Raw genomic sequence first — 13,446 nt, 5'->3', positions numbered from 1 at the left:
GCCCAGAAAACATTGACTACCAGAGTTAGAAATGTCCAATGTCTTGTGTGTTGCTCCCCAACAAAGAAGGCTTGTGTAAACATGAACCTCGCTGTCATGGTTTCCAGAGGAATGGTGTGGCAAGGGAGAGGCGAGCTAGCATCTGTTCGATTATTAACTATCCTTACTGAGACCCACTTCTTTCTTTCATATTTATGAAGAACATGGTGTCAATTCAAAATGAAGGTATTGCAAGGTACAATATCTTCCCATTTCAAAGCTTTTCACATTCATCTCTCAGAGTTCAGTGCATTTCTCAGTGTTCTTCACATACGTAGAACAAGACCCTACAAACATTGATGTCTTCCCCCTCCGTGTACTTGACTGTTTAAAGTAAATGGCAACTTCTGTTGATCCACTATAATGGGAACACCACTGTCATTTTTACATGTTACACTTGAATCATTTAGCAGATGCTCTTATCCAGAGCGACTTGCAGTTAGTGCATTCATCTTAAGACAGCTAGGTGGGACAACCACACACAGTCATAGTAGGTACATTTTCCCTCAATAAAGTAGCTATCAGCAAAGTCAGAGCTAGTAAGGGGGAAAAAGTAAAGTGTGAGTGTTTGTTCACGATGGGGTGTGATTATTTAAGATACTCCTTGAAGGGGTGTAGTTTTAGATGTTTTCGGAAGATGGCCAGGGACTCTGCTGCCTTGGCTTCAGGGGGAAGCTGGTTCCACCATTGCTGTGCCAGGACAGAGAAGAGCATGGACTGGGCTGAGCGGGAGCTGCCCTCCTGTAGGGCTGGAAGAACGGACGCTTAGTTTGGGGTGTAGGGTGTTGAGCATAGCCTGACGGTAGGGAGGGGCATTTCCTCTTACTGCTCGGTAGGCCAGTACCATGGTCTTGTAGTGGAAAAAAATCCCATTGATATCCATTCTACTCTTTCTATTTCTATGTAGATGATTTCTGCCATTCTAGAGACCCGCTAGAACAGACATCATCAACCAGATTTGGCCTCGGGACGATTGTTTCTTGAGCGGATGGTCGGGGGGCCAGAACATAATTACAAATCATTTGTAGACTGCAGATTGACCGCAAGAAGCACAAACAGATCTAATATTTGACTAAAACATAATAATTCCAACCCTTGTATACATGTCTAAAGGATCACATACAATGTGTATCTCTATCATGCATAGGAATTTTTTGTAACAGATTTCCAAATTAACAATAAAATGAAATACAGAAAACTTGGGGGGACTAGAAATTCTGCTCTCCTGCATCCTGTAGTCAGGCAGAACCCTGCCATCAACCTGGCAGCAACCTTTGGATAGTCATTACCTTGGGCAGGACGCAGACATTCAGCCTACCCAATCTACTTCTGAGACAGAACAGAAGTGTTATGACACACCTGGCACACTGCTAGTCACACCATGAAACTACACCCCCCCTATACTAATTTCTACAGAACGCCCTCCACAGGTATAACTAGCTGGTACCCCCACTGTGTCTTCACTGCTCTCTCTCTCTCTTCCTCTCTGTCTCTCTTTCCGTTCTCCTTCCCTCTTCAGGGCTTTACCTATTTTAATACTGAAGGTGACCTTGTTTTCACGTCTTTCCTGGTTATTAGTCTTCTTATTGGTCTTGTTTCATCTCTCCGAAGCACATCTTTCCACGCCCAATGATCATTAATATTACACAATGTCATAAAATAATGCTGGATAGAAACAGTGCAAGCTTCTTTTTGTTGTTGATTGATGTGTGATGTGAGAGTATCGGTTTATGCCATAGATACGGTATATTCAAATAGATTGCCGCTTGTGTTTCACAAACCCCTGTGACATTATCTTTGCTAACGATTGTAAATGCTGTTTCTGATGTTGGGTGTACTGTGCCTGTCCAATCTGTTTAGTTTATTGCAGGATTATCATGTGTCTGTCTAGTCATACAGTAAACATGGTGATCGGTCATAGCACGTATAACCTACTGTACCTGCCTTCTGTTGAGTTAGAGTAGGGATGGGCGACTTTGATCGGGGTGGGGCCCGGGGAAAAAACTGAACTCATCATGTAGCTAGCAGGTCTGCATACCGAACACATGCAGTCAGAGTCGGCCATAGCACTTTGGGGGCCCTTGTGAGCAAAACATTTTAGTGGCAGCAGAGAGAAAACATTTATGTTTCAGTTCATATCCTGCAGTTTTCCACATTTTGCCTTTGGGCGTAGAGAAAATGTTGCAGTTTTAAAGCAAGATTGAGGTAATTATAAACATTTTGCCATTGGGCTGAGAGACGACTTAGAAATTGTATATTTTATGTAAAAAAAAAAAATTGAACCTATATTTAACTAGGCAAGTCAGTTAATTAAGAACAAATTCTTATTTACAATGACGGCCAACTGGAGAACAGTGGGTTAACTGCCATGTTTACCTCGTCAGCGCGGGGATTCGATCCAGCAACCTTTCGGTTACTGGCCCAACGCTCTAACCACTAGGCTAATTTCATGCAATTCTGCTCTTGTGCAATGGGGCAGAGAAAAATGAGCAGTGTTACAGCTAATTTCCTGCAATTCTATTAATTTTGCCATAGATTGGAGAGAAATAATTGCAGTTTTTAATATGATATCTGAGAGTGAATAACATTATCAATAACTTACCAATCATAACTCAAATTTGCCGACGGGCTAATTGAGTGACCATCAGTGACTGACATTACAAGAGAAAAACTACTGATGCACAATTGCACCATCTACTATTCTAACTCTCAACAGTAAGTTGAGACCCCAGCAACAATAAATCAAAATAACACATTTTGTAAATTGATCCGCGGGCCTACAAAAGGGGGCCGTGCAGACCACCAGTTTCCCATCTATGATTTAGAGAACAAAGCATCCCAGGGGAAGAGACACACTGAGTGGCCAGTTGAACATGTAGGCTACAGTACCATTCTGCAAGGTTCAACTGACTTATGACTGAAAAGTAAACCAGAACAAAAATTATTATTTTTATTAAAGATAAAGATAATTTAATGAAAGAACATAATTTCCCTCTTTTAGCTGTAGTTTATTTGAATCAAATCTTCGTCAAAAAATATACTGAATGGTCACTCATTTTACAGATCAATACACACAACCAAACACAGTGATGTCAGTTCATTTGTACAATTTAATAAAAAATACATTTGAGATGACACTTGTTGAAACTATTTCCGGTCTAGGAGGGTTGTTCTGAACCTGAGGTCCTGATCATGACATCACAGGTTTGAGTTGAAGAATGACATCATAGCACAGTGAGGACTAGAGAGAAGGTTGGGTTGTCTTTCCTCCAGAGAGAGATCTGTTCAGTCGTAGAGGTCCTTGAACCCCAGGCTCCTGTCACCACACACACACACACACTGAGATGTAGAAATATATGGGTGCTGTATTCAGTGTGAGGTGTTCAGGGAGGGGGCCCACCTCTCTGGGGATCTCTCTCTGGCCAGGTGGTCTGCGGTGGACCACAGGGGCCTGCTGGGGCTGAGGGAGCGACGCAGGTGAGGGGAGGAGGGATGCAGGCCAGAGGACGATGACGACAGACCCTGACGACGCAGCTCCTGCACTGCCCTCTCCCTACGAGAGAGAGAGAGAGAGAGAGAGAGAGAGAGAGAGAGAGAGAGAGAGAGAGAGAGAGAGAGAGAGGGTAAATCACAAGCCAAGCCTTTATGACAAGCAAGGAGAGACAGACAGACTGACGGACCTCTCAAACCGCTCAGTAGATAGCTGTCTTTTGGTCATGTCCAGGTCAGCCTCTAGCTGTGCCGAACGAGTACTCAATGTAGCCACCTCTCTACGCTGAGAGCTCCTAAGAGAGAGAGAGAGAGAGAGAGAGAGACAGACAGACAGACAGACAGACCGAAATGTAGAGAGAGAGAGAATTGAGTTGGAGGTGGATAGATGAAAAAAAGAGAGAGAAAGATGGGAGAGAAACAAAGAGGGAAGCTGTCAAAACAGGCAACCGAACAAATCAGAAACCCTTCCAACAGCGACCAAGTGTCTGCTCACGCCTTGCTGTCGGCCGCGGTGAGTTTGTCCCTGAGCAGCTGGATCTCGGTGTGTCTCTCCTGGGAGCTGAGCTGTCGGTGTAGCTCCTTCTCCCTGGTGGACACCAGCATGGATTCCAGGCTCTTCATGCTCAGACGCTCACTGGACAGCTGCTTCCTGAGCAGCTCCAGCTCACAGTGCACCTACAAGCACACACAGTGTACTGTTAATACACACACACACACAAACATGTTGACATACACTACCAATTAAAAGTTTTAGAACACCTACTCATTCCAGGGTTTTTCTTTTTTTATACTATGTTCTACATTGTAGAATAATAGTGAAGACATCAAAGCTATGAAATAACACATATGGAATAATGTAGTGACAAAAACAGTGTTAAACAAATCCAAATATATTTTAGATTCTTCAAATAGCCACCCATTGCCTTGATGACAGCTTTGCACACTCTTGGCATTCTCTCAACCAGCTTCACCTGGAATGCACACACACACACATACACCATCCCCTCCATGACTCACAGCCTCCTTGCTGGAGTCCAGTTTGACACAGAGCTCCCTGGTCTTCTCCAGGTCAGTCTGAGTGGCGGTGTGTTCCCCCTGGGCCTGTCTCAACTGCTCCTCAGTGTGCAGCAGACTCCTGTTGAGCTGAGACACCTGGCTGCTGCAGCTCCGCTCTGCAGACAATGCCTAGGATACACACAACTATAGGAGTCCAGGGTCATCTTCATTATGCACAACATGGTAAAACGTCGCAAAACATTTTACAACAGAAAACTAAAATGAGCTTTTGTTATTGGACAACTTCAGGTATTCCCACCCTGTTTCAGTCCGTTTGGTGTCTCATGAATACAACCCAGTGTGTAACCAGTAATAATCCCTCATGATAGAGACAGTGAGGTTAGACAGACCTCCTGCAGACTGGCCTCCAGAGACTCCACCTTCTCCTTGAGTCTGCGTCTCTCCATGTCTGAGGACATCAGCTCCAGCCTCAGCTCGCTGATGCTCCCCTCCGCCTGCCGCACCTGCCCCTCCCAGCTCTCGGCCTGGGCCGACGCACGCCACCGAGCCTCCTGGTGCTCCCTGCACTCCCGCTCCTGGTGGACACACACACACACACATTTGGATTATTTGTTCAGCTCCACAATGAATCAGTGCAAGTGAAAAGGTCTTGGCTATCAATCCCTACCCAACTCCAGTCTGAAAACGTTGATTGCCGCTTATAGTAAAGCACAAGGAGGAAAGAAAAAAAAACACATTTTCAAAAAGGAATTGATCTGGAACTCAAAGGCTGCGTTTACACAGAACCCCAATTCTGATTATTGTTCCACTAATAGGTATTTTGACCAATCAGATCAGCTCTTTTGACAAAGTTTGGGCTAAATATCAGAATTGGGCTGCCTGTGTAATCGCAGCCATAGCTACTCTGGATGAGTGATCATTTGTTTGACAAGACATAACTAACAGATCACAGATTGAAATATCATCCATTCAGTTACAGCAGAGGGTACCTTGGTGGACAGCAGGTTCTCGATGCGGGAGATGTCAGCCACATAGTCCTGTACCTTCCTCTGCAGCTCATTCACCTCCTGGGCAGAGTCCTCAGAATTCAGCTCCAGGGCCTGGACAGCAAAACAAACTAGACCTTACAAAGTGTTTGTGAGATTCTAAAGAGATAATGGCCATGAGGTTTGGTATATCATGAATAATATGGCGTCCTAGTGTTTTCTACTACTGTTTGCCCTAACCAATCACATGGGAAGAAAAACTATTCTGGACCATGAGCCCATGGCATCTAGTCAAGTTCCAGTCTTTTTAGCTAACATTCCAATCCTTACCACTCCTGTCACTTGGCAAATGACACAGAGTACAATAGCTGAACAGAGACAATAGCTGAGTACAATAGCTGAACAGAGACAGATACCAGGCTACATACCATCCTCCCTAAATAATATGAACCCTAAAAGGTTGATCATTTCAAATTAAAAAAATAATAATTGTGTTCTGGTTTGGTCAGAAAGTGCTGTATCTGACCTGGTTGTTGAGGCGGCTCATGTCCAGTTCCTCTTGGAGTTGAGCATTCTCCCTCAGGGTGGAATCCTTCACCTTGGCCAAAGCCCCCAGCTCCTCCTCCGCATCCCCCAGCCTCCTCCTCAAAGCCTCCAGCTCCCTCTCCCGCCCTGCCAGCTCCTCACGAACGCTCCTGGGAACAGAAAGGTCACAGCCAGGGGTCAGAGTTTCCAGGTTAACTTACACAGGTGGTGCAATCCGTATGCGTGTCTGAGTGAGCCTTAGTATGGTGACCTGGCATCTGATGCTGCTGTGTGAAGCTTTGTGGTACTGGACAACTCAGACTCACTCTGCTGATGTCTCCAGATCCTCAATGGACAACCTGAGATTCCTGATGGTTTCTCCTGAAGAAAAACACATGGAAACCAAAGAGACCATCACTCAATCACTGATATTAGACCAATGTGTCACATCTCATGAGGTGATATCCAAGTGGGCATTTCAACTTCCTAAAGTGGCTAGCAGGTAGGCTGGCAGGTAGGTAGGCTGGCAGGTACAATTGGCTGTGTGTGTAGTTAGTGTTCAGTTGATTACTTTGTCGTCCAGCTGGTTGTGGGCTGAGTTAAGGAGGTCAGTCTTGTTCTCCATCTGCTCCTGCAGGGAGTCTCTCCTCTGGTCCAGGTCAGTGATGGTGGACTGTAGACTGCTCACCTCCTCTCTTAGACCAGACATCTGCCTCAGTAGAGAGTCTGACACAACAGATAAGGCTCAGTTTGGTAAGGTTATCTGAAATAGCATTATTACACACACAGACCTTGTCTCCTCACCGTTCTTCTCATCCAGCAGTTTGTTCCTCTCCTGGGAGTTCTGTAGTTCTCCGATGCGCGAGGTCAGTCTGCGCTGGCTGTCACTCAGGGCATTCTGTGTCTCACTGTTGGACAGTCTGAACACACACATGCGAGCACACACTTAAAAGGATGATATTAAAGGGATTAAATGGACGCTATAGAATGAACAGTTCCCACACATGTCCAGTATGTGGCTGATGCAGGAAATGAATCCCCAACCACATGACTTCATACATCAGTGCTGGTTCCTTGCTTACCTCAGCATGACACACTCGTTCCTGGTCCTGCTGTGTTCGTCCTCAGCAGCGGTCAGCTTCCTGCCCAGGGTGTGGACCTCCTCCTCCAGCCCCATCATCGACTCCCTCATCAGGGCAAGACGGCTCTTCTGGTCCCCCCGCTCATGCTCCAGCTACAGCAAGGAGAATCACCATGAAATGCAATTAGCAGAACGAACATTCCATTCCAAACTTAGGACATTTAAAGAGTGTGTCTGTTCTAGTCATTGTGTTTCTATGGAGGTTTTCTCCTCCTCACTCACAGTGAGAATGGCTGTCTGCAGGTCCTCCACCCTCTGCTCCAGATGAGCCCTCTCACTGATGGCTGTCTCCTGAGAGATCTGACAACACGCAACACACACATAGACACTTTCTCTCAGTAGGATACACACACACACACACATTAATTGGTAGTCAATAGATGGCCATGCTGGAACACTCAGAAGTAGATTGTCCAATCTGGTTAATATATTGACCTTGAGTCTCTCCCTCAGACTGTCCCTCTCTGTGCTCATACGGTGGAGGTCGACCTTGGCCTCGTCTCTCTCCGCCTCCACGCGTTTCAGGATGCTCTGAGCCGACACAGTGACACTGCTCTTAGCTGTGCGCGACGACTTGGATTTCAATACCTCGCGACGCAGCGACGCTACCTCCTGCTGGGCCTGATGAAGAATGGGATTGTTACCAGCAAAATTATTTCCCATTCATTTGGACCTGAGCAAAGAAAAAGTTGGACAAAACGTGTTGTTGGAGTTTACTATTCCTTTAAGAATGGTACTGGCCTGCTGGTAGTGCATGCTGGTCTTGTCTCTGTCGGCAGTCAGAACTTTCACGTTGGCCTGGATCTCTGACAGGTGGCGCTCATACTTATCCAGCATGTTCTGCATCTCGTCCCGCTCTCTCAAGACCCTGATCAGCTCAGAATCATAGCTGCCCCCCTGCCCAAAACAGGGGAACAAGACATGATGTCAGATTTCAAAAGAGTACATCAACTGTTACATTAGTATTATGACAAAGTGCTCACAGTCCAGGAGACATTGGTAAGAAATTAGATTTTTTTCTGATTAATATGGAAAAAGTAATATTTGAAGAGTTTATTTACAAAATGCTATGTCCACCAATTTTTTACATTTGTATTTTTTCATCAGAGATGATTGCTTATGGGTACCTCCATGTGTGTGTAAAATATTACTGTTCTCAGATGTTTAATTAATAGATGTAAAGTGTGTATGAAAATGTGTTTATTTTGCTAAACGCTATATTGTTTCGCTGGAATGCAATGTTGGTATCCTGTATATTTGACTGTGATATGTGGTTGTCCCACCTATCTACCTTAAGATGAATGCACTTACTTTAAGTTGCTCTGGATGAGAGCATCTGCTAAACGACTAAAATGTCAAATGTAAATGTTTCACAGGTCTTATATTACTCAATGAATTTTAATGTAATTGTTTTATTTTATTGATATCAAAAATGTATAATTTCTGAGGCCTCCCGGGAGGCGGAGTGGTCTAAGGCACTGCATCGCAGCACTAGCTAATTTACCAACATTTCTGAAAATTGATATATAGCCTCATTTATACATTTGTAACACTGAAGATGGTGTAACAAATCCCTATTTACATTTCTAGTTAATATTAGACAGACATTCCTTTACCTTGACAGGGGACTGGCGGGTGGGGCTGCGGCTCTGGAGGTGCCCCCGACAGGGGCTACAGGAGCACCTGCCCCTCAGCATCCTCCTCAGGCTGTCTGCTTCCTGTCTGTAGTAGTCCCTCTCCTCCTCCACGCTCCGCAAGAAGCTGTCCAGACGAGAGCCACGTTTCCCCCTGCCGCCTGGCTCTGTGAACAGGACCTGCTCTCTCTCTGTAGGATAGCCAACAATGTTACATCACATTCTGGCATCTCGTCTCCACTACTCCCTCTCCTCTCAGTCCAGCCCCAGAGTAACTCACCTGTGAGGCTGAGCTTCTGCACCAGTCTGTTAAGACTGTCTCTCTCCTGGTGCAACTGGTCCAGTAAGGCCTGCAGGTCCTGCTCCTGATTCTGCTCTACTGTGGGGTTCAGCTGGGTCTCAAGTTCTATTGGTTCAGTGTCTGCTGACTCGCTATCCTGAGACATAGCCCAGAACCCAGGGTGGATGGTAAATGTAAGCTATTGATTATACTATTTTCTTTATGCCTGTTGAATTAGAATACAATATAGTGGTATCAGTCGTGGTCTTACAGGTGTCACTTTGGTGATAGCGCCCTCTAGTGACGTGATCTTCCTCTGCAGGTTTTCGATGATGCTCTACAAAACCAGACCCCAAGAAATCTTGCATTGATTCAATCAGACATTCACTCATCCATTGTGTTCAGTATTCACATCGCATCCCCTCTTTGGCACACAGTAAGTCTACCTCTGCATGCTGTGTGTGGTCCTCTGTTGTCTCCAGTGTGGGGCCCTGCTGGTCCAGCTCTTCCTGCAGCTGAGCTGGTGTACTGATATGGCCTGGCTCCTGGTGGTTCTCCAAAGACAGCTCCTCCACCTCCTCCTCCCTCTCCTCCCCTCACCCCCTGCTGAAGCTGCACCTCCTCAGCCTGCCCAGGAGCCACACTAACCTCTGCAGCCTGACACAGGAAGGGCAATGGGGATTAGGTGAAAATAATTTACATAAGAAAATGTGTCTGTATCAAGCTGATAGATAAAAAACTAACAAGAGTGCCTGATTTATGACACACTGTTCTAAACAATTTACGTTGTCATGGTAACCAAGCATATTCAAACTTGACCTTGCAAACCAAAACATTGTATTAAAGTTCCTTATTTGGCGAACAGGTGCTTTTAATCGAGCTACTGATTATGAATGTATTATAAACCGCACAGTATTGGTGTTCAAAAGGTTGCTAGTTTGCAAAGGAGTGTCTTCCAAATCACAGCAATCTTGCTAACGACGCTCGCCTTGAAATGTCGAAAGCGATATTGATTTGATTATGGCAAGATTGCTCGCTAAACACTTAAATAGAATTAGGCTACATCTACTCTGCTTGTCTAAGTAAAACATTAGATGTAAACAAAAACAAATCATGGTTGAGAGAGAAATCTTCAACTTACTTTATGGAAGAAATAGTTATAGCTGTAGCTAGCAAATAGTTACGTGAGGTTATCTGGATAAATCACTGGGGTTTGCTGTTGTAAACCCTGAATGGCTCCTAAACCGCTTTTCATACGGATAAACAATCTGACCAATCAGATGTCAGGATTCGATCGGAATTCGAGATGTCGCAAGCTTGCAAGCCAATCAGCAAAGGCCCTTTCTTCACAGTGTGCGTCCATTACCATGACAACGCAGTGACCCGGTACTCCACCACACACACTGACAACACGTGCTGAAAATGTTAGCAGAAGATAATGTCAGCCGTGTAATTCCAAATCTAAATGCAAAAGTATTATGCATCAGAATGACTGATTTGACTGCATTGCTAAATGCATTGCAGTGTTCTATGCAATTTATGCTACCATTTTAAAATAAAAGGAATACACCCCAGGCTTCAAATAAATCAAAGTTATTTTGCCTTCCTCAGGATTAAAAAGTAGACTACTATAATAAATTGCACTGTCAATCTGTTTTGTGCGAGCCTAGCAGTTGTCCCCCTGCAGTACATGATACTTCCATATAATGATCATTTTGTGGCTGCTTTTGCAGAGGGGCAAGTGTTCCCTGTTACTTTGTATATATTGAAAAATAAGCCAAAAATAATATTTGAAATCCAACCCAGCCAGCCCCTCAGGCACGAGTAATCCTTTTTGACTCAATATACGATTTATGCCACTGGGTGGCGTGGAAAAAGCAGCATCGAAAATCATTTGAGCAACACGGAGTCGATATCGCTCCAGCACAGCAGATGGCAGTGTTACAACAAGGGTAAATAAACCGTGCCTTTAAGAAAATAAGAGGAAGAACAACGGAAGTATGTGTGTAAAACTAATTGGATCTGAAAACGTATTCACTCTGAACGTTTCCATTCATGTATTTTGAGAAGTTTCTTTCCACAAAAGTGATGACCTATTTTCAGATTCACAGAAGAAACGACAGATAGAGGTGCGATGATTTTAAGAACATTCTCGAATTTGTGCGCACAATCCCAAGCCTGTTTTCGATCGGCTCGAGCCAAAAGCACATTGTCAGCTGTCATTGACGAGACTGGTAAATCGGGACTTATCCTCAAATCTTTGTCAACAGACATATTTGAAAACTTAGCATTGGAGGACTGGATACACGATCATGTTGACCTCCAAAACCGGAATATGCTCTTCTTATGGAGTAATGCCCCAGCGGTGGTGATAGGGAGACATCAGAACCCGTGGCAAGAGTGCAACCTTCAGGTCATGAGACATAAAGGGATACCGCTCGCCAGGCGACGCAGTGGGGGCGGGACTGTATTCCACGATTTAGGAAATGTCAATTTGACTTTCTTCACGTCCAAGAAAAACTATGACCGTCACAGGAATCTCCAAGTCGTGACAAGTGCTCTGAAAGGACTCCGGCCAGACATGGATGTACGTGCAACAGAGAGGTTTGACATCTTGCTGAATGGCCAACACAAGATTTCAGGAACCACTGCTAAATTGGGAAGGACAGCAGCTTACCATCACTGCACTCTCACTGCTGTGTTCGGCTGACAGGGCACTGCTGTCCGCGGTGCTGAAACCCACCTGCCAGGGTATCAAGAGCAATGCAACGCAAAGCGTGCCATCCCCTGTGAAAAACCTGCTGGATGAGGACCCGACGTTGGACTGTGACACTGTCATGGATTCAGTGGCATCCCAGTACAACACAGAGTTTGGTTTCAGCAGCCCTGTAACACTTGTGGACCCAAGTGATGAGCTGTCCTTGCCTGGTATCCAAAGAATGGCCCGTGAACTGTTGGCATGGGAGTGGACATTTGGAAGGACTCCTAAGTTCAGTATCTGTACGACTTTTGAGTTGAAAAATGACACATCTATCTGCAATGCAACTCTAAACATGGACATCAAAAATGGCATTATAGAAACTTGTGACATTGAGGTTCCCTCGGACTGGCTACCTGTGGAGTTGTCTCGAGAGTTCTCCTTACACATGATAGGTGGGAAATTATGTCCCTATGAGACATCAGTAATCGCAGCAGAATTTCTGAGGACAATCCCACAAGATAAAGAACTTGAAAGAAAGTTGTATAATCTGTGCCGAAGAGTTGTCTTCATGATGTGAATAAAACACTGCGGCATGACATACTGAGTTGTCCAGGGTTTTGTTATTGGGATAGTTTAATCACCAGATTCTCTGGACCAAGGGAAGGGGTGCTCTCTGTATAGCCGTTCTAGAAAGTTATCTGTAGACCCTGGCTTTAAATGCACACAAAGTATTTCCATAGCACAAATTCTGCATAAACAACTAATTACGCTGGTAACCAGTTTATAATAGCAGTAAGGCACCTCTGGGGTTTGTGATATATGGCCAATATACCATGGCTAAGGACTGTATCTAGGCACTCAGCATTGCCTTGTGCATAAGAACAGCCCTTAGCTGTGGTATATTGGCCATATACCATAGCCCCTCTGGCCTTATTTCTTAAATATACCCTTTAGAAAATAGGTTACATCCTTTTCCAGAGTGCAATAAATGCTGCCTCTGTAATGGGGGTCAGTGTGCTGCTAACAACTTAGCTTCCCCCACGTCCTTCAACTATCCTCTGCTTTGAAAAACAAGTGATGAGAAGAAGCCCAGTGGCGGGCAGTGAGGGAAGATGGAGCGATATGGATTTTGGCTGACATTCTGCACATTTTTGTCATCGATGAAACATTAGATCCCAATACAGTTTTCTGTTCCCAAAACTAAAATCTGTTACGAACAGAGTGGACTAAGTTTTATATATTTTACCCTTTGTCAAAGTTGTAAAAAATAGCTTTGTTTAGAAGGAGTGTAAGGGCCAAATGCCAATTGACTTATTTCACAAGCACACTTCACAGAGTGGCGTAACCTAACTGAAATATGCAAATACATGCTAGAAGGTGCCAATAGGATCTCGCTAGCTCGAACACAGTGCCCACTATGATTAATTTGCTCGCATTGAAAATGACCTGATGCTGTTTATCTTGGGTGATTATAAAACACTTTGGCCTAGTGGTTAGTGTTGGACCAGTAACTGAAATGTTATTAGTTTGAATACCTGAGCCGATAAGGTGAAAAATCTGTCGATGTACCCTTGAGCAAGATACTTAACCCTAATTAGCCCCTGGGATGCCGTACTACTGGCTGACCCTGT

General features: G+C 44.7%; 2 protein-coding genes across 2 annotated transcripts; one reads left to right on the top strand and one right to left on the bottom strand.

Annotated features, from left to right (window-relative positions):
• Nucleotides 1–3,129: 3,129 nt before the first annotated feature.
• Nucleotides 3,130–9,676, bottom strand: LOC135543025 (testis-specific gene 10 protein-like). Its single transcript, XM_064970127.1, has 17 exons — nucleotides 9,115–9,676; nucleotides 8,817–9,025; nucleotides 7,942–8,097; nucleotides 7,636–7,821; nucleotides 7,423–7,500; nucleotides 7,142–7,293; nucleotides 6,864–6,979; nucleotides 6,627–6,785; nucleotides 6,386–6,437; nucleotides 6,061–6,229; nucleotides 5,538–5,648; nucleotides 4,938–5,123; nucleotides 4,549–4,716; nucleotides 4,025–4,206; nucleotides 3,720–3,824; nucleotides 3,440–3,592; nucleotides 3,130–3,355 (listed from the first exon to the last, which is right to left on the bottom strand). The coding sequence occupies exons 1-17, from the start codon at nucleotides 9,278–9,280 to the stop codon at nucleotides 3,325–3,327; spliced, it is 2,379 nt and encodes a 792-aa protein (XP_064826199.1). The 5' UTR covers nucleotides 9,281–9,676; the 3' UTR covers nucleotides 3,130–3,324.
• Nucleotides 9,677–11,103: 1,427 nt separating this feature from the next.
• On the top strand, nucleotides 11,104–12,394 carry LOC135543024 (lipoyl amidotransferase LIPT1, mitochondrial-like). Its single transcript, XM_064970126.1, is given in 2 exon segments — nucleotides 11,104–11,806; nucleotides 11,808–12,394. Coding segments are annotated over 2 exon segments (1,143 nt in total). The 5' UTR covers nucleotides 11,104–11,248; the 3' UTR covers nucleotides 12,393–12,394.
• The last annotated feature ends 1,052 nt before the right edge of the window (nucleotides 12,395–13,446 follow it).

This window comes from Oncorhynchus masou, chromosome 7, assembly GCF_036934945.1.
Source record: "Oncorhynchus masou masou isolate Uvic2021 chromosome 7, UVic_Omas_1.1, whole genome shotgun sequence".
NCBI lineage: Eukaryota > Metazoa > Chordata > Actinopteri > Salmoniformes > Salmonidae > Oncorhynchus > Oncorhynchus masou.
This window is presented reverse-complemented; position numbering and strand designations above follow the sequence as displayed.

What these genes read in the sequence shown, in the direction of transcription:
- LOC135543025 (XM_064970127.1), bottom strand. Translation starts at nt 9,280, where the DNA reads ATGTCTCAGGATAGCGAGTCAGCAGACACTGAACCAATAGAACTTGAG. An exon ending in CCAGCATGCACTACCAGCAG is followed by an intron (nt 7,822 to 7,941) that starts GCCAGTACCATT and finishes ATTCTTCATCAG; the next exon opens with GCCCAGCAGGAGGTAGCGTC. An exon ending in ACCGCGGCCGACAGCAAGGC is followed by an intron (nt 3,825 to 4,024) that starts GTGAGCAGACAC and finishes TCTCTCTCTTAG; the next exon opens with GAGCTCTCAGCGTAGAGAGG.